Source organism: Centroberyx affinis, unplaced genomic scaffold (assembly GCF_046629955.1).
Source record: "Centroberyx affinis isolate AG114_WGS23_722 - 3 ecotype Tasmania unplaced genomic scaffold, CSIRO-AGI_Caff_v1 ptg003001l_1, whole genome shotgun sequence".
Lineage (NCBI taxonomy): Eukaryota > Metazoa > Chordata > Actinopteri > Beryciformes > Berycidae > Centroberyx > Centroberyx affinis.
Genome location: NW_027281104.1, coordinates 15,184 through 42,444, shown reverse-complemented (window position 1 = coordinate 42,444; position 27,261 = coordinate 15,184). Strand labels below are relative to the sequence as shown.

The following is a 27,261-nucleotide window of genomic DNA, read 5'->3' as shown; positions in this document are numbered from 1 at the left end:
TAACTGCAAGACAATAACTACTGAGCTGAGGAAAAAATGTAACTGCAAGAGAGTAACTGTAACTTTTTGTATCACAAACTATCTTGCAGTTACAATTCCTCTGAGTATGGTTACATTTTTTGCCATTTATTTCCAACAAAGCATTTTAATCCGCGGCAATTCGATTTTTTTTACTTTAGTGTTCGTAGGAGAGCCTGAAGGCAGCATCCGTCCTCATTTCCTGGAAGGAGGAAGCAGCCAATCAGAGGGTCTGTCCTCTGGCAGAGATAGCGGTACAGGAAGCAGCCCGGCGACCAGCAGGCTACTGGGAGGCTACTGGGTTATTCTGAGCCTTTAACTGGGAATTTAGACATAGAAGTGGATGCCTCTATGATACAGCTAATCTCACAGCGAAATATACGGTGTTCAGTTTGCACAAGGTAAGATTTTGCTGAAGCGTGACCGTGTGTCGCCGGTGGCAGATTTTGTGCTAGCATTACGTTAGCTACTGTAGCTAGCCCTGATGCGTGCCGTTCTCTCTTGTGTGGGGAGAACTGTACGACACGGTCTATTGAAAAATCTGGCAATTTAAAGTTGCCTTGCTTATCGGCAAAGGTACATACCACATAAAGCATAACTCCACACATTTTCTGAAACGTTAGCAGCCACTCACCAGTTCGGCATACATACAGTACAACAAATAACACTTATTTCGATAAACTTACAACTTTAAGTATTGGTTCGCGTGTTATCTCCACAGTTTTCCTCCACGAAAATACAACGTCGGTGACAGTTGCGAGCGGTCTGAACCGATACTAAAAGTTGAACTTTTATTGAGATAAGTGCTATATGGTGTATTGAGTGTATGCCGAATTGAACATTTGGTCCTATTGATACATGCAAGCCCTTGGATGACATTTTACTAGGTATTTATGTTTGCTATTTAGTAAGGGCACAATAAAATGCCACATTTTTGAATGGTGTGGGGTTACGTTCTCTCCATACGAGAGAGCGGCAACCTGTATGCGACGGGCCAGCACTAGCCAGTACTAGCTGACATTTTCTAAATACATTTATTTGTTAGGCTTGCCTTGAATGAAAGCTTTTGACAGTAGCAGGTGCCAGTATGTGTTTAGCTATCTAAGCAGGTAGCTCACAGCACTAGACTAGCATTCGGTCAGAAAGAAAAATAACGTACTACGGCTCCGTGGGCTTGGAGAAATTAAGCAGATTTCAGTGAAATCTTGAAAATGTGCCCGATACGATTCATTCTTCAGTGGTTAAAGACGGAATGTAAAAATGGAAAGTAATTCTCCATGTACAGAGAGATTAGCAAAGGATTACAGCTCCACAAGGACACACAGACGACAAACACGGCATTTCTTCCTTCTAGCACATTACCGGTGCTATACCCGACCGGTGTACCAAAGCAGCAGTTTGTGTTCTGTGTTTAATTGCAATGGTGTGTACAGTTCCGTTGTAACTAGCTGGGCACGAAAGCTGTCTCTTTGTTTAGTTACACCTAATACATCCATGAGTTACACAATTGAGACTTAAGGTACGTCTTAACTGGTAGAGCGTAAAGGAACCAATAACCGAAACATTATCACAGTGACGTGTTCACCTTATGTGGCCAATAACATGCGTCCCGACTGCCAAAATCAATGTCTCGTGCCGAAAATAACGGTCGACTTGTCTTGGTCTCCTGTCTATTGTACACCCGACTTGCCTTGTTCTCGCCTCCTATTGGATGATTGCATTGGTGTTATGTTTTTCTCCCCAGAACTGCAAACAATTTAAGGGATTTCACCTGTAAAACGTGTATATAATGGTCCTGTTAGAGGTTTGCTCTGGCCTCAGTCTTGACTTGGACTAGACCCCCTGATTTTGACTAGACTGGACTAGACCTGGTCTTGTTAAATAGATAAGCCGTCTTGTACAGTGCAGTTCTGAGACAGTTCCGAGATCAAACATTTGATGTACAGGCTGGCAAAACTGTTACGTACTTTATATCTTTTTAAATATTTGACACCACACAAGCATAAAGTAACATTCAAAGATCGTGAATATGTGGATAACTCATTTTTATTTGTATCAGATACAACTTATCCCAATCCCAGCAGCTATATTCCACTGTTTCTTTGCCATCTGTTGTGTGGCTGCATTTGTGTGTGTGTGTGTGTGTGTGTGTGCAGGGCCAAGGCAGAGGTCAAAGGTCAAAGGTGCAACATGGCAGCAAGGCTCAGCTGTGAGGAATAGCAGCCCAATGCAATTTCAGCCAGTAGACTGATACACAGGGCTTTTATTATAATGGGATCTGGTCCAGTCTGATATGATTGATTACATATTTATTGTAGATTTGATCAATACTACACTGGTTGTCTATGGGAAGACCTTAACGTGAAGTGATTCTAATGGGAGATTTGATCAGATTCCACATAAGTATGCACGAATATGTTATTTTAATTCTTACTGCTGTTGTTGTTATTATTATAATCCAGTGTTTCAGTGGAGAGGTTTAATCTTTTAGTCATGGTAATTTAGTCATTGTGTAAATGCTGTTTCAGAGGCTTTTCCCACCATGACAAGAATACATTCTGGGGGAAACACTGAATACTTCATTTGCAGTTACAATAATACTTTGTGTTTTTGGGGGTTTTTTTGTCATGACATTTAAAGATATTGAATATCAGCACAAAATAGAGACTCTCGGCAGTTTTAGTCCAGAAATGTCAGCATCAGCCTTCCAAAACCTGATGGAACCTGGTTGAATCTTCGTTTCAAGCTGTTAATTCATGGAAAGATTATTTTCCATTTTGGGTGTCGGTTGTCTGAACTCATGTCGGTGCCAGGTTTTTACCTCTTGGATCAAATCAAAGGGTAAGCCAAGGCCAGACTGTTGTCAGAAGGCTTCTTTCAGTTGGAATGCCCCCACTGCAATGCAACCTAATGTCCTGTGGGGAAAAAAATGTCTTCAAATACGAGCTTCAGGACCCAGGGCCAGTAATTTGTGCTGATATTCAATATCTTTAAATATGACAATTTTCATGCAAAAAAAATGTCACTTAACCAATAGTAATAAAAGATACTCATGTATAATTGTATGGAATCTGATCATAGTGTTTCATTAAAATCAATTTAGGCTAAGTGCTTCCCATAGACCAGTGTAGTCTTGATCAATTGTGCAATAAATATGTAATCAATCAGACTGGACCAGATCCCATTTTTAATAAAATGCCAATACCAGCCACAAATATGGCTCTGACCCTACATGCACACACACTTTGCCTCTCTCATTCTCTACTTCTCTCTCTCTCTCCTTCTCAGCTGACAGCTTTTCGGTTAAAATCGCGATGAATAGTGGCTAAAGTTAGATCAATGCCTGCACTTCATAAGCCTCGGAGTAGAGGAGGGCTAGCAGTCGAAAATAGCTGCAAAACAGACAAAGAGACTCCTCAGTCTCTCCTTATCTCTCTCTCTCTCTCTTGTCTCTCTGGTTATCAGCGGCTGGTGCTGTGTCGGGCTTCATCTCCCTATCGCACAAACGTCTGTTTTCGTTGGCGTGATGGAACGAGTCGCATTTGCATACAGGACAGTTTGAAAGTCTTTTTTAGCGCGACTAAACTGCGATTGGCTAATTGGCGTAGTAGAGCGGGCTTGCTGATGCGGTGGTTTTGGTACGGTGTCTTTCATTTCTCTCCAAAGTTGCATTTGTTATCTTTTGCGCTTTCTGTTAGATGTGCAGCAATAACACACTGACCTTTGACCATACCCCATAATGCTGTAACTCATATTTTCATTCACACATTTCCATATAATGTTCTATACATGTAGGAAGTGTCGGTTGGGTTATCTTTAATACCCCCCGTTTGCTCTATTTTCATGTTTTTTCTTGGTGTATCCCAATTTGTCCTTGCAGATTCTTAGTTGTCTTATTATCCCTTGATGTCCAGGGGTCATCTCATTGTCCTTTACCTGACCTCTTTAACCCATGGCAAATAGCATAGACAGGGCCACTTAGTCTCACTCAGTGCAGATGTAATCAGTTGGTGCAAGCAGGGACTGTTAGTTACCATTAAGCCTAAATGCTTAAACGTCTTATTAATGTGTTGTCGGTGTGTAAAGGGTTTTCCCTCACTGTCAGAGTGGTTTAGGTGTGTGTTTGCACAGCTGAGGGAATAGAGTCTCTCAGTGATCACACAGCAACCTATAGGAACAAAGATGAGGCTATTAAGACCCTATTCAGTAACCTGTGCATTGGAAAACCACTGAACTCGTTCAAATAACCTGTATAAGGAAAAGGATACAAAATATATGATACTTTGATTTAGGAGTGAAATAAGTCAAATCTAGCTTAGTGCAAGCTCCAAATAATGTAATAAAAAGAAATCGCCAATAATCAGCGTTCCCACTCAATTTTGAAAAGTATGTTATGTTCCAGACAGGGAGGGTCAGGTTCTCTGATAGATTTCTCTGCAGAAATCAAGGAATAGCCTATAGCGGAATGTATTTTCCAACTTGTTTCACACATTTATCGCGTTTGATGGTTTTCAGCCCAAACTGTAATGGAAACCATGTTCACCCCTTTAGGGAAAAAAACAGCATTGACAAACCAGGAGGGAAGAGCATTTTTAGTTTATGGAAATGCTTCGACTTTGTTATGGAAAGTCATGGAAAACGCATGTAATTTTACTAACACTTAGCAAGGCCTGTCACATCATCAAGAAAGGATTAAGCCCACCTACAGCAAAGTCCAACAAACAATATGCAAAACCTAAATCAAACAGTCTAATGTTGTAAAATGACAACTTACTAGGGTTGGGCGAATTTTTTTTTTTTTTTTCAAATCGAGTGGTCGCTCAGCCTTATAGAACATGAACTGACTTCCACTTACTTGTTGATTGTGTTGCTCAAAGTGTGGAAGCACGGTCAGTTAATGTATCATAGATCCAAAACAGCTGGAAAAACAGCCAGCAAATCATAGCTACAACACTATTATTTATATACATTTCTTTTTGTCTGTCTCTGTTTCTCACACACAGGTTGTCTCTCAGACCTAGGTATCTAATTGGGAGTCTCAGGAGTATCTTAAGTGTTTTCCCTCTCTCAGCTCCCACGCCTCTAACTGATAGCACTGAAGTGCCATGGGAAACACACAAGCTGCCTCAGCAATTGAATTATACTGTGTGATAGGGTAATTAGATTGACACAATGAATTCAGGTTCAAAGATACTGTGGATAAGTCAATTCATGTTAATTTCCATGATTGACATGATAAACTGAGTGATTGGGAGGCTAACTGTTTGTATGATCATGTTACAGAGTCCAATATCTTAATCATATTCGAATCAATGCAATGTAATTAACTACTCAGTATACCCTTTTCTACTGTGACATGGACCAACCTGAGAATAGCCAACCTTGAGTGTAAAGATATGCAATATTTTTTGAGTTTGTAATAGCAGATATTTTGTCCCAAAATATCTGCATCTTTAAAATTGACCATTTTCATGCCAGAAAATTCCAAGTATTCAGTGATTCTGCCAGAATTGTATTCCTGTCCGTGTGGAGAATCCTCTGAAACAGATCATCATGGAACACTAAAACTCATTGAAAGTCAGGATAATAATAAAACACACTCATACATGCTGTACTTGTGTGGAATCCCATTAAAATTTGGCATCAGAATCAGTTCCTATTAAAGATCAGAATAAAGATTCTGTGTCTTTTTATCATGTTACAGTGTATCATTAGTGGCTTGGCTTAGTCACAGGGTTATGAATAATTTCCACTAGGTTGGGGGTAGGGATGGGACAATATATAGGAATTCAATATATCGCAATGCAAAAATATAACAATATTAGGGCTGAACGATTTTGAAAAAAATATCTAATTGCGATTATTTTGATTGATATTGCAATTGCGATATGATTTGCGATATTAGAGGGAATGATCATTTTTACATCATTATTCTCCTTTTCATTGAAAAACGTATTAAAATGATTACGGTGTGATTCTTGCGGGGATCTGTACCAAACAAAGATGTTTTCTTAAGTCTGTAGAATATGATGTGTAGGCCAGGACATCTCTGCAGCACCACAATGTTTCATTTAAAATGGTATTTTGACACACATTTTGCCCTTAACAAATATTGCGCCATATTGTGATTTCGATAAAATTTCGATTAATTGTTCAGCCCTAAACAATATGAGTCATGGGGCAGAAAAATGAATCATGATATTAGTTCCATGTTATTAGGCCAAAGCTGGTTGAGTGTTATGAATCCACCAGCCACAGAAAAGTTAGCTCCTTCCTGACTGCACTGAGTTGGCGATTATAATGTTTACCTGGCACAAAGATACTCTCCCAGCTGGTCTTCCTTGTGACTAGCTTCCCAGATAAATAGACAGTATGCAAACAGGCCCTGCCCGAATAGTCAGTATAGGTGTTATCTCCTTCCCTCTACTAAATACCAGAGGTTCCTTTGGTGTATCTCTGTGTCTGTGCTTGTATGTCTGCTTCATTCTTTGGAAGAAGCCCTCTAAATACATACTGTGGGTAGTTGTCTGGAAATGTTACATATTGCATGTGTGAAAGCCATTTATGACACCTTATCTATTTTATACAGCCAACAAAGCCGGTGTAGTTTTGCATTCTGAGCTCATGGTCTGTAGGCCCATGTTTGTTTTCCCATATGTCAGACGCTGGGTTTCCCTTACCTTGCCTTATGATTGCTCTTGTCAACAGCCTTCCTGCATGGGGAGGGTTCAATCATCAGGCACAGCTACCTGAAGGATGATATATGGTGGTTGTGATCCCGACTAATGCTGCATTCATGTCATATGCAAAACATGGTAGATACCAGTTTCCATTAGGAGATACTGTTCACCTCGGCTTTCAGATGGTAAATACTACTAGAAAATACTGTTCAGTGTTCACTCAGCTTTCAGATGTAAATATTACTAGAAAACACTGTTCACTCAGCTTTTAGATGTAAATACTACTAGAAAATACTGTTCACTCAGCTTTTAGATGTAAATACTACTAGAAAACACTGTTCACTCAGGTTTTAGATGTAAATACTACTAGAAAATACTGTTCACTCAGCTTTTAGATGGTAAATACTACTAGAAAATACTGTTCACTCAGCTTTCAGATGGTAAATACTACTAGAAAACACTGTTCACTCAGCTTTTAGATGGTAAATACTACTAGAAAACACTGTTCACTCAGCTTTTAGATGTAAATACTACTAGAAAATTCTGTTCACTCAGCTTTTAGATGGTAAATACTACTAGAAAACACTGTTCACTCAGCTTTTAGATGTAAATACTACTAGAAAATACTGTTCAGTGTTCACTCGGCTTTCAGATGGTAAATATTACTAGAAAATACTGTTCAGTGTTCACTCAGCTTTCAGATGGTAAATACTACTAGAAAATACTGTTCACTCAGCTTTCAGATGGTAAATACTACTAGAAAATACTGTTCACTCAGCTTTCAGATGGTAAATACCACCGAACTCGGGGTTTGGAGATGGACCCTGGTTTCTCCAAATTCTTGAATTCTGACGTCACCAAGAAGGAAATCCCTTTAGCCAAGCGTAGAGAATGATATGTTCATTTGCGTACCATGTAAAGAAGAAGAAGAGAAGAATGCATTCCAGCAACACTTGCACTACTGAGAACAAATATTTATTAGTTAAACCAACCCACTTCGGCTCGTGGCCAAACCCTGATGAATATTTGCTCTATTTGTTCTCTTGTTGTTAGGCAATATTGGTTTCATTACAGATACTCATGTCTGTGAAAAAGAGGTCCACTTTGGTCTTAAATAGGTTTGTGGGTAGCAAAAGCGCAGCACAGTGGAAAATTAGAGGGGAAGATGAAAAGCAGTAAGAGTCAGTAAAAGAGGTGTGGCAGAGTCTACAGCAGATTAGAGATGTTAAAAAGAAAAGGGAAGTGTTTGATGATGATCCAGAATTGCCTAACAGATTGATTGTTCTACTGTAGGTTTTTGTGTGCACTGTCCACAATATATTATCGAGGTCCGGTGCCCTCCTTAACCCCAGCCCTGACCTTTTAGTACTGATGGAACATGAGGTTAGGCAACTAGATGAATCCGCATACAGGAGGGAGGTGTCTAAACCGGTGAGACCAGAGTAACATGAAGAAAACTAAGGTTGTCATTGATTTTTAGGTGGGTGGAAAAGGAAGGACCCCCACTCAGAATTGACTGTGAGGCAGTAGAGTATCGTGTCATGGTTCAGTTTTACAGGTCAGTCACTGAAAGTGTGTTAACCTTTTCTATGACAGTGTGGTAGGTTGACCTCCCTGGAGAGGAAACAACTGGAGACAGCAGTCAATATAGTTGACTTTGACTTTATAAGCAGTTCCTCATGCTCGGAAAGCCTAGTGCTGGGTATCGAAACGATAACACAACAAAACGGGAACCGATAAAGCAAAGTCTGGACTTTTTGCTCAATGTTCAGTTATTCCTTCATGTGTTCTTAAAGTCCCCATGAAATGAACTCCATTACCTTTACTACATGGAAAACGGTGCATCTTTAATGTTGATCTCATGCTGCACCAGGAGTAAATAAAAAAAAATCCAACCAATAAAACAATCAGGTTTTTGAACAATCTCCTCCGCCCCTTCCATCAAATAGAACTTCCTTTCTCTTCCTGACTGATAATTCCTTTGGGTTTTTTTTTTTTACAAATTTGTATTAAATTTCAACAAAAAACCGCAGACATACAATCAGTTAAAAAAGGTAAACATAACATAGCAGAAATATGATGTGCAAAAGAGGTTGACATTTTATACTAAGTTCAGCTTAGAAAAAACAAATAAATAAAAATAACAAATTAAAAATAGTAATAAACAGAAATTAAAATAAATAAATTATACAATTCTAATAATAATAATAATATTGGCAAAATAAAAATGTATACAGAAAGATGTACATGTGCAAATACATACATACATAAACTACATACTCACATACACACACACACTGATAATTCCTTTGGTTTACACTTTCGAACGATCCCTCTCTGCGTTATGTCCCGCCCCCAACGTCCTGCTTCAACAGGAAATACGTCAAATCAAGGAAGTAAAGATGCAGGTTCATGGTAGGGCTGGGCGATATGGTAGAAATCAATATCATGATAATCATAAGGATTTTTCTCGATATCAGTATATATCACGATATGGTTCATGTATGCAAAATCACGTTAAATAATCAAATTAATGTTCATCTCATTGAACCGAATGGTAACGTTAGGTGTGGTGTCAAACAAAACAGAAATATTCAAATAATATTCCTACCATAGCAACCTCAACCTACCAACCTACCATCATACCATTGTATGAGAGTTTTTAAGTAAAATTTGCTTGTCGTCATCAATTCAGACAGCAGAAATGTGTATCCCGATATCAAAATATCTTCATATCATCACGATATGATTCCACTGAAAGACGATAAATGATAATGTTGAATTATCGCCCAGCCCTAGTTCATGGGGTCTTTAACTGGTATGAACACTAGAGAAGAAGAGCGCAGACGAGTCCATCGTGCTTAGGATTTATTTTGACCTCCCCATGTCGTACATCTTATATTTACAAGCCCTGGTTTGGTGTAATTGGGCAGTGGGAACCTAAATGAACCAAATACAACAAAGTCAACTTTTCCACTATGGTTCACACCAAAGAAAAGAAACTGTAGGTGTGATTGCCTCTATCTGACCCAGGGACTGTATCCCTCTTTCTGCTGGTTTATCTGCTCTCTGTCCAGCCTATTCCTACCATATGAGATATGTCGGTGGATACATGTTTTCCCCAGTGTGTGTGTGTGTGTGTGTGGTGTGTACGTCTATGTAGAGTTGTCTAGCCCTATCGTCCGACCAGGAGATTGGCCCTCTGTGACATGGACTTGGACGGGGTAATCTGTGAGATCAGCAAAACGTAATCTTCTTTAACCAACGACCAGGGCGGCATTACTTGTGCGGCTGAGTAGCCGCGCTTTGATAGAAATGCCTGGGGATGTTGTAACCGCCAGCCACTGTTTGCAGGCTATTGTGTGTGTGTGTTCCCATAAATCCTCTCCTCCAATCACAGCCTTGCACCGTTGGCCACTGGCCAGCTCCACTTAAGCCGTTGGGTCTTGCTCAAGGGCACATCAGCAAGAGTTGGGGCTTCTCAACCTTTTTCATATCAAGGACCCCTAATTTAGTCCACATTAGGGCCACGGACCCCCATTTGATGAGATTTTTGAGAATATTTTTATGGTTAGATATGATTTTGTCCAGAATTCCATGACTATCTGTATTGTAGGTAGAGAGATAACAGTGAAACTATGATCAAAATAGTCAGTCTCCTACATTCTATAATTGTTCTTGTAAATGAAATAATGACGTTTTAACGCTTCATCAATTTGCTGGGGACCCCCTGGGATGCCCTCAAGGACCCCTGGTGGTCCCCGGACCCCACGTTGAGAACCCCTGACTTAGAGTTCCCAGCCAGTCTGAGTCTCAGAGTTGAATTGGCTTCCATTTACAAGCTGGCCTGCAGTCACAAGTGGTAGTGTCAGATGGCTCAGCATTTGATTGACTTTCTATTACCCACTTAAAGTAATAATCTGTCCCATTCTCATAAATAAATGTCCGTTTTGCTACCCTCTCTGTTTACTCTTGCTGATATGATAGTGATAGTGATTCAACCTATTCCCAGTTTATTAAAGTTTTTTCCATTTGCTGCTCTACACACCCGCTAGGGCTGGGCGATATGGTTGAAATCAATATCACAATAATCACAAGGATTTTTTTTCGATATCGATATATATGACGATATGACTCACATAAGCGAAAATCACGTTAAATAATCAAATTAATGTTCATCATATTGAACCGAATGGTGATGTTTGGTGTGATGTCAAAACTAAACTGAAATTTTCACATAATATTCCTACCATACTTCATTTTGTCTGAGTTTCTAAATAAAATGAGCTTGTTCTCATTAGTTCAGACAGCAGAAATTGTGCGTCTCGACATCCCAAAGATTTTATAGACGAACAAGAAAAGATCTTCCATATATCCGTAATGAAACGGATATATACTTTCTTTTATACTTTTTACATGTATGTAGCCTATGTTGGATATTAATTACTATGTCCTCCCTATAGCCTATGCTTAAGCAACCTCATTAAGCAGATCATCTGATTATAAAAAAAATATTTTAAATACTAGTCATAGTGTTGTAAACTGCAGCACTTCGCTTCATGTTTGGTAGGTGTAGCAGTCCGACTCCTACTTTTTTGAAATTTCGGTTCCTAGGAGAGAACGGGAGAGTAGTCCGTTGTGTTTGTCCGTCTCTGTTCATTTCAATTCATTTTCAATGACAGCTGTCCGTTGTCCGGGCAACGCCGGGCAGCGCAGCCCAGCTGAACTTTTTCTTGACGGATTCATCACCGCAAATCAGAGGCGTTTTTAAAAAAAATACCGTTTACGTTCCAAAACAACCCAACGGACAGAAATCTATCCGTTAGTATTTCTGTCCGTTTTTTTGACGGATCAGTGTGGCCGGAGTTCACTCTGTAGGTGAGTTTGAATCCTCAGTTTTGATACAAATAAAGACTCACCCCCTGATTTACTAAGGCAGGCGCAAACCAGGTAGATTTAAAAATACATTTTATGTCTGCGCCTAAATTAAAACATGCTTTCACTGGGCGGCAAATAGTGTGATTAAATAAGCTGTTTTTCCTTTAGTAAATCAGGTGCAAGGAGCTATTATAATAATTCGAATAAACCCATCCTTCATTTCTGCGCTCTCTGTCTGGGGCTTTAAATCACAATGTTGTGATGTAGAGGGCTCAGGGGTCGATGACTGTCGGCCATTGGACCAACCCTAATTCTTATCACAGTGTTTTGTTACTATTGTTAGTTGTTAATATTCTTAGTATTAACCATATTGTAGTAGGTCATATTGAACTGTGCCAGACACATAGAGCTGCAGAGCAGAAAGAGAGTCATTTAAACAGTGATTGTATCTAGCGTTGTCAAAGTAGAGTCCTTGAGGGGCTTCCATGGGTCCTTGTAATCCAACTGAAATACAGCTGGTTGATATGGTAACAAGCAAATAGTAAACATGCTGTCCCCCACCTGTGATGTAGTTCCACCCTTAGGTCAGTCAGTGATTGCTGAGTGTACTTGAAATATGAGTGAAATTGTATAAGCATTTTGGTATGGGACAATGAAAGGACAGATTGACCATATATTTCTGTTGCCTACTCTCCTCAGAATTAGGCTTACAAGTTATATCTTGAAATGTAACTAATTGTGCTGTTTTTACTCAATACAGTACAAAATATAAGAACTACAATACACAATAAATACAATCTGTACATTACACAATTTACACTACAATACAATTTATAATACAATATACAATATAACATACAACACCAGGAGCGTGAGTGTTATGAATAATATAAATGCTAAATGATAAGTGATATATGGTATTGCACAGTAGGTAAGTGGTAATATGATATAAGTAGTCAACACTGAGGCACAGTGGTAGTGCAGTGATGATGCAATAACAGTACAACAGTCCAACAACTGGACAATAACTACAGTGTCTTGTGGTTAGAGGTTTGCCCAAAAATTCTCCATTGACTCTCACTTCAACACATCAACCCAGTCTGATGTCTCAAAGTGTGTAGCGTGTGTAGACTATTATGTTACCTATGATAACTTTAACTGTATTGCTTTACCACTGAGTCCCCATTCATTGTCCCCCACATTGTATGATAACTTTAACTGTATGATCTGCTTTACCACTGAGTCCCCATTCATTGTCCCCCACATTGTATGATAACTTTAACTGTATGACCTGCTTTACTACTGAGTCCCCATTCATTGTCAATACCGCCCACTAGCGGCACAAAGTCAAAGGACAATTAACATCGTAATCCTGGGTTGGCAGATTAACACAGGAGGAGGGATAGAACTCTGGATATAGACTGTGTTTTGGAACTGTTGACTACAACGCACCATAGTTGTACTAAAATTCATGCAGCACTTCAAGGAATATAACCAAATTGTTTATTGTTTGTTAGATAGTTTTCAGCCCAACTGGAGTGTAAATCGCAGTGTAAAACAACATTAATTCATATTTTTTCATTCTTTCCATTCATACATTTCCACCTAATATTCTTCTTTCTTAAAATGTTAGAATTGTCTGTTGTGTTACGTTTAATACCCCCAATTGCTCTATTCTTATTTGTATTCTCTTTTTCTTTGTTACATCCTATTTTTTTTTTTTAAGTCTCATCTTATCCTAAATGTAAAACATATTTTGTTGCTACACTTGGAGTGCAGCACATCCAGACCAGCCCCCCAGCTACTGTAAATAACATGTGACTTTCTACAAACTGTCTAGGAGCACAAAATTTACGTCTTCTTGTCTTTCACTTTTGAATAAAAGCGTCTGGCCTAAGGCATGAGTTAATAAAGACATCTTACTTCTGCCCCTGCAGGGCTAGGAGTCTGTCTCTGACACACTGTCCTCTGTATTAGATGACTTGATCTTCTCCTTCAATCATGCATAAGCCGGGCTGCTCCTTTGGCAAATAACATAATGGTGGGAAGGAAAACCACACTATTTAAGGGTGGATGTTACAGTCACTACTGCTTAGTCTCTTTGCTGGGTGTGTACAGTGTGCTGAATCTTGCAACATGGCAATGGGCTGCAATATTTGATCCCTAAACCCTAACCAACACTTTTTTTTAAATTTATTTTATTTTGATAGCAGAGGTGAGCCATGGCTGAGCCAAACTCCAACCGTCCCCAGAGGAAGATGTCCACCGCTGGGGAGGGTCTGTACAAGGTGCTAGGGCTGGAGAAAGGATCCTCAGCCGAGGACATCAAGAAGGCATACAGGTAAACAGGCCATCGGTCTCAAGATATTTGAAGAAAGACGTAATAAGATGAAGATTATCATTAAAACCTTGAAATATCTTCGAAAAACACGTCTCTAGATCACACAGTACAATACTTGGATAGGCACAAACATGTTTATTCCGCATCATCCAGGACTCAAATCTCACAACCTTTGACAACAACAGCAAGTCATGAGCCTGCTGAGCTATCTGAGAAGTGGTTTGGCTGGTGGTTGTTTCACACTGTGACTAAGGCAACCACCAGGGTACGCGATAACGACTGTCCATCCATATGTGCTTACTTTATCCAGACAATATAGAAAGATTCAATGCTCCATAAGTGAAAATGTAATTTTACATGATGCCACAGATGTGACATTCCCATCTTTGTTTAACGTTTAGATGCCATACAACAACTTTTAGCCACTAAACTAAACTTAAAATATCAATTACTAATCTGATGTGAAAATTCTCCTCCTCATTCTGCTATTGTAGCAGGTTATTTTCAGGTCATTTTGTTTTTGTTTAATGATGTTCACCCCCAACTACTTTATAATACAATTATATTGTGTTCTCTAAGGCGTTATGCCAAATGCCTCAGCTGTTTTTAAAAGTAATGCTGAGACAAAAGTAACTCTTGCATAATAAAACAAAGTTAACTCACTAAAGCTGCATGTAGTCTTTTCACCCATGACAGCAGGGATCGATAAGGGAATCGATACAGAATTGGATCGATAAGAAGAATAGAAAATGGCACCGGAATCAATAAAATCCAAATGATACCGAGCCCCAGTTGCTTTTTCAGTTCTCTAATTCGAACTTAAAAAAAGCATTTCAGTCATTTTTTCTTGATTCATGACTTATTCCTCTTTTATCGTCTTTTCTCGTTTTCATTTTCCCGCGCGCTTCTCCCTTCTCACCCGTCAGGAAGCTAGCGTTGAAGTACCACCCGGATAAGAACCCGGACAACCCGGAGGCGGCGGAGAAGTTCAAGGAGATCAACAACGCCAACTCCATCCTGAACGACGAGACCAAGAGGAAGATCTACGACGAGTACGGCTCCATGGGCCTCTACGTCTCCGAGCAGTTCGGAGAGGAGAGCGTCAAATACTACTTCCTCATGTCCAAATGGTGGTTTAAGGTGAGATGCGGGAGTTTGTGTGGTTACATCACCCGGCGCAAAGACCAGCCAATAGCAGATGGGCTACTTTTCACCATTAGATGTCAGGCTTCACCACAGATTTGGGTTTGGGGTTCAGTTACTCTTTAAACCTCTTCTCTTAATATACAGCTCTTCCGGCGAGTTTCTTTGCCTTTCTGACATATCTAGTTTGCGATCCATTGTGCTTTGTGCATGTGCGTGGATGATCGGGGGGGGGGGTGTTTAATATACGATACATCATTTACATATTGATTTTCTTTGGCTTTCACCTGGGCCGCCACGGACAATAACGCCATGCTAGAGTGTCTCCGCACCTCCGATTAATTTTTCACTGGAACCGCTGAGTTTTATGAATATGGGCCTTAATGTTTTCTATCTGCCATTTCTGCCAAACCCGATGCAATTAGTTTTGCGGTGCATTTGAAAAGTCAGGTTGGGGGAAATTCGTTAATTACATGAGATCCCCACATGATACTAGTCCTGTGCGAATAGGGGCTTTAGTTATTGGGTGCCATGTGTCTATCTCTAAGAGGGTTTTTGGTCTTTCACAGAAAGCTCTGTCTAATTTTCTATGGAGGACCACAAGTGTCATGGAAATAGTAATAAAGCATTTCATTAATTAATAACTAATTGTACAATAAAAATGGGCATTAATAAATTTGTTTACAAATTAATTCATTAATCTATGAATAAATAGACTAAATTACGAAGTAATCCATTTTGATACTTTAATGGATTGGCTATCACCTGGCATGTCATATGCAGATGTATGACATGGATGTGGGAAGGAGAAGGTAACCAATCAGAGAGCTTGTTACATCCCATGGCTAATTTGCATTGTTTTACCTCGTTTTACCAGCGCAAGGCCCAAAGTGTCATGGAAAGGCTAATGGAGAGGCTAAAAGGAGAAGCTAAATGACTAAGCAAATCGAATAGCTAATAGGAAAAGGAAAAGCAGCGGGGAAATGGAAATGCAAATAGGAAAGGAAATTGCCCTTTTAAATGCCTGATTAAAATCTGTATTCTTAATTCAATTTGTGAATCCAGTTATTGATTTCTCTTTTTAAACTGCATTTTCAAATTGATTTTTAAATTCCATTATTTATTTATGAATTCATTAATGTATTTTTAAATTATGTACTTATTGACTGTTCTATGGTTGTTTTTGTAAATCCCTTTTTACAAAAACTATTAATTGATGGATTAATATTTCATTTGTAAATTCTTTTTATAATTCCTCTTTTTATTATCCATTAAAATATCAAATAATTAATTACTTTGTAATTTAGTCTATTTATTCATAGATTAATAAATTAATTTGTAAACACATTTATTAATGCCTATTTTTATTGTACAATTAGTTATTAATTAATGAAATGCTTTATTACTATTTCCGTGGCACTTGTGGTCCTCCATAATTTTCAAGCCAGCTATTCGATAACTCCGTCCGGAGTCTGACTGGATCAGAGAAATTCCCTCCTCGCTTTTATCTTTTTCCCATCCCGTGTCATAATCGCCTTTCATAATGAAACCACCGAAGAGTGTGTGAAGTTATCCCTTTCCTCCATCCATCCATCCATCTATCTCCCATTCAGTCGGAGAGGTGGGCTGCCAGGTTGATTGTCATGTTGAATCTGAATCAGACAGAGTGTCTGGGTACGGTGGGTGTTGGTGACGCGGCCTTTGAAATGAGAGTTTTATTGCATCGATGCCTCGACCAAGGCCGTCTGACGCATTCTCACCGAACAAAAACGTCAGCAGGCTTTCATCCGTACAGCACTGGGGCTATGTAGAGAAGAGAGAGAGAGCAGATTTCATATTACAGAGAGGCTTATTTGAAGTAATGGGTTTGGAGAGTGGAGTAATAGATGTGTGGGCATGGCACATAAGCATGGTATTTGATGTGTCCTTACGTAGGTTCGGCAGCCTTTTAAAAGCAGAGCCTCGCGACGTAGAGAAGCATTAACCAGCCGGACCGGACGGCGGTGAACATCTCTTTGGCTTTTTTTTTTTTTTTTTTACCGAGGTTGGTGCCGTATCGCTTTTGGAAAACGTTTTCGACGTGATCCCGCGACAGGACGGGAATCGGATCGGCTTTCAGGAGGTACAAATCGAGGGAACCGTCTATCGCGATGTGTCCAGGGAGGACGGGGGCCCCGGGCGACCGGAGGTGGCCGTCCTGGCCGTGCGGCATGGAATGCGTGTCAAAGGTGCTGTCATCGTTTTGACGGGATAACGACGCTAGCTAGCGAGTGCGAATTTGACAAGGAAGTACAGAAATCGGACGACAAGTTTGTAGAGCGTCCACACATTGGTCAAGCTTCCCTGGTCGCTCCGCTCTGTAGGAAATGAAAAGACTTTTTGGGTGACTTGTTGATTGTGTTGCTCACAGTGTGAATGCATGGAGAGAGTTTGATGGGGATAAATACATTTGAACAATGTTAACGGTAAGCTTTGATTTGACAGTTGTATATAATTGTGAATATCCTCACATGAGTGTGAATATCCTCACGACTGACTTGAAAAAGCTGTCTAGCTCACTAACGTACAGTCCAATTGATTTCCTGATTTATTTTGAATTGCCATTTGCCACAATGTGATCTGAAAACAAAACAAGTTAGTCATTCACTGTGCATTTCCAACACATAACTAACTGAACCATGTGAATGCTTGGATATCAGGTTGATAGGTAGATTCTTTTTATTAATGGATTTTTTTCTGTGTTTACCTGCTGGGTGTTGGCGAGAGTCCGAATCTGTCCATATGCGTGCTATGATGCAATAAAAATATTTCTTTTGTTTCTTAACAAAATGTAAGGTAAAGTGATTCCAGTATGTTTTAGTGCCATTTTTCAGAGTTTTAAGCATATTTTGATGATTATCGGGATAATACCCACTGAGCAAAAGACGTGATTTCAACATGTTGTCTATGCTTTAGCTCTCATATAGCCCAGGATCATTACGGCTATGTATAGACCTATTTTAGACCAAGCAGTAAATACATTATTACAATGAATAAACATCCGTAAATACCAAAAATATGCACCAGAGAAGTCCTGTAGACTAGAATACAAGATAATTATCTGAGCACAAGAAGTAATTTCAACATTGCGTCTATGCGTAGCTTTCATATAGCCTAGGATAATTTTGTCTATGTATAGACATCTAATAAACTATCACTTTTCAACCCCATTTAAACTTCATTTAGCCTAGACGACTATGGGCCATTTAGACCTGTTTTAAACGTCTAATCAACGTAAAATTGCTCAGTGGGAATTATTTTGGCCAGGATAATCGTGACATGAAATTTTCATATCGTCCCATGCCTATGTGTGAGTGTTTTTAAAAAAAGTTGCCCCATGCGTGTGTGTGTGTGTGTGTGTGTGTGTGTTACCACAGAGCCTGGTGTTGTGCTGCACGTTGTTCTCCTGCTGCTGCTGTTGCTGCTGCTGCTGTTTCTGCTGTGGGAAGTGCAAGCCGCCCGACGACGACGACAACTACCAGTACGTCGACCCCGAGGACCTGGAGGCCCAGATCAAGGCCGAGCAGGACGGAGGTGAGAGCGGGGGGGGGGGGGGGGGGGGGGCACTGGGGATGGAGGGAGGGGAGGGGTGGTTGAGAGAGAGAGTATGAGTAGTAGTAATGGTTTAGGCTGGGTTCCCACTGTTCTGCTTTTCAAAATTCATGTTTGTAAAAGTGACATTGAATTCGCAACCAAGGTTATTATAGTTGTGCGTTTTCATTCGTTTTTATTTTTATTTCATATTGACTTTTTTTGTTTTCAATTTCAGTTCAGTTTTAATTCGTTTTTAAAGCGGGTTTGCTAGTTTAGTTTAGTTTGTATTTTTTGAAAATGCTTAGTTTAGTTTTTATTAGATTCAGTGTTAGTTTTAGTCTTTTTTTTGTAATATGGGGTATTTGTAAGGGGCGAGATTCAAAGATTCTAAATACTAGGCTTATGTATGAAATAAATTGACAAAGACAAAAAAACTAAAGACATTTTCTCTATAATTTTAGTTTATTTTAGTTAGTTCTGTAAACAAACGATACAGTTTCAGTTATCGTTTTTTTGTAAAGCCTCGTTTTTATTTTAATTTCAGTTAACGAAAATGTTTTTTCCACACCTAGTTTTCGTTATTTCGTTAACGATAATAACCTTGCCGTATACAATCAGTATATGAAAACCCAGCGCCTTTTCTACAAAACAGCAGAATAGTGTGAACAGGCCCATAGCAGAGCATGAGAGTTTGAGCAGCGATAAGAGATCAGGTTTGTTCCTCCTGGCATCGCTCCTCTTCTACAGTGACTCCACAGATGTCATATTTTCTGCCTGAGCGAACGTAGTAGCTTCCTCCCAGAGAGGAGCGGGAGCAGCAGGAGGAGGAGGAGGCACATCGACGGAGAGATGAGGAGGGGAGGAGAGGCTCTGTGTGGGCGCAAGCAGAGCACAGATGGGACCAGAGTAGGGTTCGTCCAACATGGGTTTTTGAAAGCCGCTCCTGATATTTTTGGGATTGAAGCTTCCTATAGCCAGTATTTCATGCAGATATTTTATATCTTAAAATTTGGTCGCCCCTGTTCCGAGCTCCTTGTCTGATCTAGGGCTGCAACTAACGGTTATTTTCATTGTCGATTAATCTGTCGATTATTTTCTCGATTAATCGATTAGTTGTTTGGTCTATAAAATGTCAGAAAATGGTGAAAAATGTGGATCAGTGTTTCCCAAAGCCCAAGATGACGTCCTCAAATGTCTTGTTTTGTCCACAACCCAAAGATATTCAGTTTACTGTCATAGAGGAGGAAAGAAACCAGAAAATATTCACATTTAAGAAGCTGGAATCAGAGAATTTTGAGTTATTTTTCTTAAAGAATTACTCAAACCGATTAATCGATTATCAAAATAGTTGGTTTAGTTGGTTAGTTTGGTCATGGGGCAGGGAAGAACTGATAAACATTTCACACCGATTGGCCAAAGTGGGGGCAGTGGGCGTGGCTTCTCATAAAAAGGCATGTAACTTCCGAGCAGATTCACACAACACCATGGAACCTTGTGGAAATGTTGGTCATCGGGCAAGGAACAACTGATTAACCTTGCACACTGACTGGCCAAAGCGGGGTGTGGGTATGGCTTCTCATAAAGACCAATTTCTAAACTCCCATTTCTGTCTAAGGTTTTAGAGAAAAATCGTTTACTCTCAGGTAACTGCTTTCTTAAATAACCGTACTGTCTATGAAAAATTTCAATCTGTTGTCCAAGTCCATCGTAGCACTGAAACCGCTCTGCGTGAAGTTTCCAACAATATTCACCTGAACTCTGATAATGGGGATTTTAGCTTCTTGACCGAATCTGCCTTCTACCAGGGGCCAGTTGCATAAAGATAGACCTGGTCTTAGACTTCAGTGTGACCTTTGACGATGTCAGACTTGCTATAGACACTTATATTTACCTGTTCCTACTACTTCTTGATTGTTGTAGATCTCCAACAGGTTGTTTCTGTCTCTAAAGACTCTCTCTCTTCTTCAGGTCTTTCCAAAAACCAGAGATTTGCCTTCTTGTATGAAACAGCTTCAGTATTTCAACTTCCCACCCTGACAGTTAGGCCGACTCGTTGCCATAACAACAAAGTTCTTGACTCAAGACTAGCCAGGGGGACGGTGGCTAACTTTCCTACCTCAAAATAAGTCAGTCGTAATATTTAAGTAACAGACGGTCTTAATTAGCCCAGTCCAACCTGAGAATCTAAGACCAGTCTAAGGCTTAGACTAGTCTTAAACTAGCTTTATGCAACTGGGCCCAGCTCACAAATATTGCCAAAGTTAGACTTGAAAAGAGAACACATTAGTCCTGTATTAGCCTGTCTGGACATAAGGTAGTTAAAAGGTGTAGTTGGGGGAACCACTGAGGCAGATCATAACATCTATGGTAGCGTTTGTCTTCAAAGTTTGTCGGTCATAGCAACAATATTGGGGGAAAAAAACATGTGGATTTGACTTGTTTTAACGAACTGAACAGGTTCTTCACTCAATTTGAGATAATAAAGGCATCCTTGTTCCAACCTGTTTGTCAAGTGCAAAATCACCACTTCAGGGAAGTTCTGTGGTTACATAGTGGCCTATTTGAAAATGCTTACCATTTCAAGTGGCCCATATTGGTTTTAGATCTTCTTCAGTAATGCCAGTGCTGATGAATGATTGTTGTGGAGTAAGAAAGAGCCGGAGCTTATTAACATAATAGAGAGTTCTGTCTTAGTGCTAATTTGAATACTGACTGACTGTGGAAAGATCTCAGGATAAAGCACAATGGATGACACACACCAGAAACTGGTTTGGAGGTGATTTGTTTAGAGTTAAGTGTCAGGCACATATATATATATAGTTTTAGAACCATATGTAGTTGGTGGTTCCTCCACTCCACTCCTCCTATCTTCTGGACTAAAACAGTAGATGTGTGCAGCACCTCTAGTCCATTACTGTAGTAAAATCCTTAAAGTGGTGGTATATTGACAAAGCAGTCAAACTTGCCTGAAATAAAAACATAGTTGAACACGAGCAACAAAGGCTGCTGAGGGAATCTGAGGAATTAGAAGCCGTTTGATTGGTCATACAGATTATACATACAGATAACCTTCAAGCTGAGCTGCAAACCATTCATTTAGAAGAGTTGACCACCAGATTTTGGCATGGAGATAGAAACAAAGGCTGTAAAAGAAACTGGAGACGCTTCCCCACAAGGCAACACAGCCAATCGTGAGAATTTAGACCAATCACGGATCGTCACACAGTGGTGGCTGGTGTCTGAAGAGTGGAAGAACTGGTTCGGCCATTGACACATCAGAGGCTGCACAGTGAGATTTATTCATATAGTGTATTAAACGCAAAACGCATCACAAGGTTACAAAAAAACGATGCTAGAAGAAGAAACTATCCAACCAGGGAAAAGGGACCAAGCATATATAAAAAAAAAAATTAAAAAAATCAGGGGAAACACGTCAGTCCCATAGAGACCTTAGAGTATAAGTGGGTCTTTAATGGATTGTTAAAACTGGTAATGGCTTGTGCTGACCTAACACTTTCAGGGAGGTTGTTCCACAGTTTAGAGGCTGCAACAGCAAAAGACTCTGATCTCCTTTTTAGTTTCAGTCTGGACCGTGAAATGGCCCAAGAGCCCCTGAACCGAACACCTAATGATCCAGCGATGTCTATCCATCTATTACCTCACCGATGGATTGAGCATGCTCTTACGCCGCCGGCTGTTTCCATGTTCTAAATCCAACAGGTAACACAGTAATCATAGTCCAGCCCGCATCTAGTCCGGGTTCAGAAGGCGCGGAAAGCCAGCCCGTGGCGCAGAGCCAGCCCATCCCTCTGCCCATGCCCATGCCCATGGCCATGCCTCCGCCCGAGCCCCAGCCTCAGCCCCAGCCTCAGGCCCAGTCGCCGACCTCGGCCGCCCCAGCCAGGGAAGAGCGCCCCGGGGAGACGCTACCGGAGTCGAAATGACTCGTAAGAGCCGCCTTTTATGTGTGTCGCTTCCAATCGGTGCACTCGTTTCTTTGTCCCGTCCCGTCCCGTCCCAGAAGCCATCGTCCTCGTCCCACGTGCCCGCTCAGCCGTGTTTTTTTTTGTTTTTTTTGTCGGCCGTGCTTGCTCGCTCGCTTGTCCGCTCATCCATAACAAACCCGTTCACGCTCTTGTCCATCACCGCCGTCCATGCATGTGAGTCGCGGGATGCCTTGCATGTTCCTCCACGGTGAGCTTGTTGATTGTTTGTCCGTTTGCTCCTTGTCAGTGTCACATGAAGGCAATGTACTGTGCTTGCTACGGATGCTCACTGAATGAAATACTGTAGCTTCAGCCTGTATTTGCCACACTGTTGGCACAGCTTAAGGAATCTTCATCATGCGCTTACTTCTTGTTAAGCGTCGATTATTTTTTAAGATTATGTTCATTTCCTTAGGGTAAAAAATCTTCTTTTCCAAGGTGCATGAGTCAGAATGAACCAAAAGAATGAAATACACTCTTAAAGAATAAATGACAGAGATAGTAAAACACAAACGTTTTGCAATCGCCTTCATCACGGTTACAGTATTGTATATAATCTACAATCTATTTTTACCTGAACTGTCATTGTCTAATGGCTGACTCTCTGCCAGTTCAAGTTTGTATATTTCTCTGAACAAAAGCCAATACAATGTAACCAGAGTGTAACACACACACACACACATGCACATGGTCCAGAACACCATATACAAAAGTATTAATCTCTTGTTAACTAGGGTTTAATCACATTGAAATATCGCATTACAGCAAATGGTGAGACTTCTAATTATTTGTATTTATTTTATTTTGTGATCAAGTGTTTTTGGTGTACCTGCTTTCCCTCAACCTGCCACTTCTTCTTCAGATAGTCATTTCCCAAATCTCCAGCTATAGGTTGAATCATTATTGTGTTTTATCAATCAGTGATAGGGAGTAGCAAAACATTTATTTATCTGGAAATGTTTATTTTCATTAGGAATGTACAAAATGGCAGCAGTAGAACAAACAAATCCATCATCAAGTTGCATCAGATTTGAACCAGTGGTGAAGCACAGTTATTGTGTTTCAACGTTTGAAATTTTATCTTTTAATTATTGCGTCCCCTTCAAGCCAATCTGTGTCATTTTTTTTAAACACCATATTTTAAATGCAGTGGCAAAATGCATCATCCACAAATATGTACACTTGTGAGAATATACAAAAATATGTGGAAAATATATGCAGTATGAAATAAGTGAAAATTCTAGAAATATCAATATATAACAGATTAGAGGAACATAAAACAATATGCGAAATTACATCATATATACATTTCAAAAACATTACGTTTGTTCCATTGCCTCCGGGGAGAATCAGGGCTTCTGATGGGCCTTGAAGACAGAAAACGTTCTTAAAGAATGTATCTAAATTTGAGGCCTTAAAAAGTATTAAATCCAGTTATTAGAGGTCTTATTTTTTAGATGAATCCAGAACAGGCTTAGTAGTATAATATGCATCTGCTTTACTAAACACAGTTGGCCTTCACGTCCCTTTACAATTGATTTGCTGGTGTGTGTTTCCTTATTCTGCCCATTTATAGTTTGCCAGCTTTGTTTCCTTGTTTTGGTTGTTAAATTCAATTCCAGGTTGCATTAAAAAGGTCTTAAAAAGTCTTCAATTTGGCTTTCTAAAACTGATACCCTGCAGTGTTTCCTCTGTAATTTTATTTTTGTTATTTTATTTAAGACTAAATTCCAATTTTAAGTTCACATTTTCTCTAGCAGTGGTGGTAATTTTGTTGCTGTGGTGGATACAGAGGAAACACCGCCCTGTACATGGTAGTTGTCTGACTTTGTCCTAATAGAGGAGGAATTAGATGTAAAGTTTGTGCTCTGTGTGCCCTGTTGTTCTGTTTCTCCATTGCATCCTGATGGATGGATTGTGTATGGATGATGTCCTGTCCTCGCACAGGAAAGTGACAGTGTGGATGAGCCTCAACTAGCAGGGACAGGTAGGTCAGATACTGGGGATGATCCCGGTTATCCGTCCAAATCCACAGTAGAGCGTAGAACACCTGAGAACAGTACCATAGAAACTAGCATTAGACCGATAAAGGTTTTTGAAGGCCAATATTACCAAAGGAACAAAAAATTCCACATATTTATGGCTGCAACCGCACACTCAAGACCCAGGACTTGGTGCAAAAGAATCCTTTATACTAATATACACTAGAAATGTAAGCCCCCACCCATTGAAAAATCACTTTGTAAAGGTTACCATTAACTCACCAATTGTCCAATTATGTCAACTTGTTCACATAATTGGACAAATCTCTACAAAAATGTTTCTAAATTTCCACATTTTTTGTATTGGAAGGTCAGGCACCACAGGTCAAAAGGGCAAAAAAAAAACTTTTATCCTATCTGAATGAAATTTTATATGTTGAATATGGACAGAAATACAAACACTTTTTGTATTATGACTTTTTTTGAATTTTGTTATTAACATATTCACATTAAGTTCATCTTCATATAATCAAACGACACAATATACCGCTCTGTCCCCGTAAATTTTGCACACTCCACATCATAAACAAATAAATCAAGTGAGATTTTCCACTGTGCCCTAGATACAGACAGGTCGTAAAGTTGTACCGTAGGATGCAAAATTACAGCTTTGGCAGCCATCTCGGAATACACCCACTCTTACACTGACACTTTACCATGCAAAGGCTCTCTAATGTCCTGGTAACTAATCATGGGACACTAAAACTCTCCACTGAAACCCATACTAATGAAATTGTTTTAGGTGGGTTAGTTCCTTAAGGCAGTGTGAGGCAGGTTTCATTGCAGGTTTTACAGACTGAGTAAAATCCTCTCACCACACTGGAATGATTTCTCTGGTCAGACTTCATCTGATCTCTAATAAGAGGCCAACATCAGCCCCTTCTATCGGTCTAACCCTAAGAAGAACCCGTAGATCCAGTTTTGTGAGTAGTAAAAATGTTTAGGCATTCAGCTGATCCCAAAGATACTGTAGCTCCCCTGTTTTCCCAGCTGCCCTACCCACAACCCTTGCTAAGCTGACCTGTAGGCTCTTCTTTTAGCTCCATGTTCTCAGTCTGCTGCCTGGACTGCTCTTTGCCCTGCTCTTACCCCTAAAGTGCTATCTAATTTTAGACATTGAGCTCTGGCCCTAGCTTTTTTATATGTCAGTAGCAGATTGACTGAAGCTCATTTGTAAACTTTTGGAATGCTGTATTTTTACGTATCAATAATCCCACTAAAGAGCAACTTCTCCTGGAACTTAATTAACATGACTATATGACAATACCATGGCCATGACTTGGCCATTAGAGAGTAAAGAAACACTGCCTGGGCGATGGCTGTCAAAGTGCTACCATGCATCATAAATGTTGGGTGAAGGTGAATAACCCTACAGGTAAATGGTTCACCAGAGGAATTTGGTTCCCAGTGTCAGTAATGTGTGTTATTCCTTTGAAAGCGTAATGTGAGGCCATGTGGACACACTTACAAACACACTTACAATGAGCTGAAAACAACAGCTTTCTTACCATACCATCAGTACATACAGTATGTACATATATACATGTTCAGCCACTGTATGTTGATGCTTTATAAAACTTTATTCATTATCATAATGCAGTGTAGTGCTCTAAAAAAAGTTTTCATGGAGGGTTCTTTTGTTTGTTTTTTTCAAAATACTATTGCTCAATATAATAATAATGGTTATGATGAACTTCATAATGTTTTTCAAATAAATGTACTTAAGTTAAAAGGGTATTTATTGAATAGTTCCTCACAATGATGGCGTTTTGAAAATGCAATACCTTAAAATAAACCACTCAAACAAAATCAGATTTTAACAATGTCTCCGTTAAACATCTTAGATCGGTGGTTCTCAACGTGGGGTCCGGGGACCACCAGGGGTCCTTGAGGGCATTCCAGGGGGTCCCCAGCAAATTGATGAATTGTTAAACTTCATTATTTCATTTATAAGAACAATTATAGAATGTAGAAGAATGACTATTTTGATCATAGTTTCACTGTTATCTCTCTACCTACAATTCAGATAGTCATGAAATTCTGGACAAAATCATATTTAACAATAAAAAAATATTCTCAGATTTGGGTCCAAGGGAGAAAATCTCATCAAATGGGGGTCTCTGGCCCTAATGTAGACTAAATTAGGGGTCCTTGATATGAAAAATGTTGAGAACCACTGTCTTAGGTCATGTATGTATATAAATGAAGGAAAATTTGAATTCCGGAAGTACCAGTCCAGTTTGGAGGTGGCTGAAATAGAGACAAGGCGACCAGAATGACTCCGCTACTGGCTGCTATTTATTTTTTCCTGCCTGTCCTGCTGTTTGCTCACAACTCTGTATGTTAGGAACCGGTGTCCGTTATTTTTTTTGTCAATGTTACGCCCGTTCCCCGATTGGTTTGCTCTCGAAATCTCCCCGTCTCACCTCCTTGTTTGACATCTCCCTCCCCTTCCCCTCCAGGCATTCGGGCCCCCATCGTGATCCAGCCACCTTCAACCGCTGCCAGCGGCCCAGAGACTGACCAGCCCAAAGCCAGCCAGCCCATCCCCCTGCCCCAGCCCTGACCTACCTACCTACCTACCCGACCTCCTGCCCTGT

General features: G+C 40.0%; 1 protein-coding gene across 3 annotated transcripts; it reads left to right on the top strand.

Moving 5' to 3' along the window:
* The first annotated feature begins 279 nt into the window (after window positions 1-279).
* dnajc5ga (DnaJ (Hsp40) homolog, subfamily C, member 5 gamma a) lies at window positions 280-27,261 on the top strand. 3 transcript variants are annotated; one of them, XM_071537265.1, is made up of 6 exons: window positions 280-419; window positions 13,790-13,917; window positions 14,844-15,057; window positions 18,477-18,633; window positions 22,354-22,580; window positions 27,124-27,246. In XM_071537265.1, exons 2-5 carry the CDS (start codon window positions 13,799-13,801, stop codon window positions 22,575-22,577), a joined length of 714 nt encoding a protein of 237 aa, XP_071393366.1. In that variant the 5' UTR covers window positions 280-419; window positions 13,790-13,798; the 3' UTR covers window positions 22,578-22,580; window positions 27,124-27,246. The 3 variants fall into 3 exon arrangements, with proteins under 3 accessions (XP_071393366.1, XP_071393368.1, XP_071393367.1); XM_071537266.1 differs by having other exon boundaries at window positions 302-419; window positions 13,787-13,917; XM_071537267.1 differs by lacking the exon at window positions 22,354-22,580 and having other exon boundaries at window positions 27,124-27,261.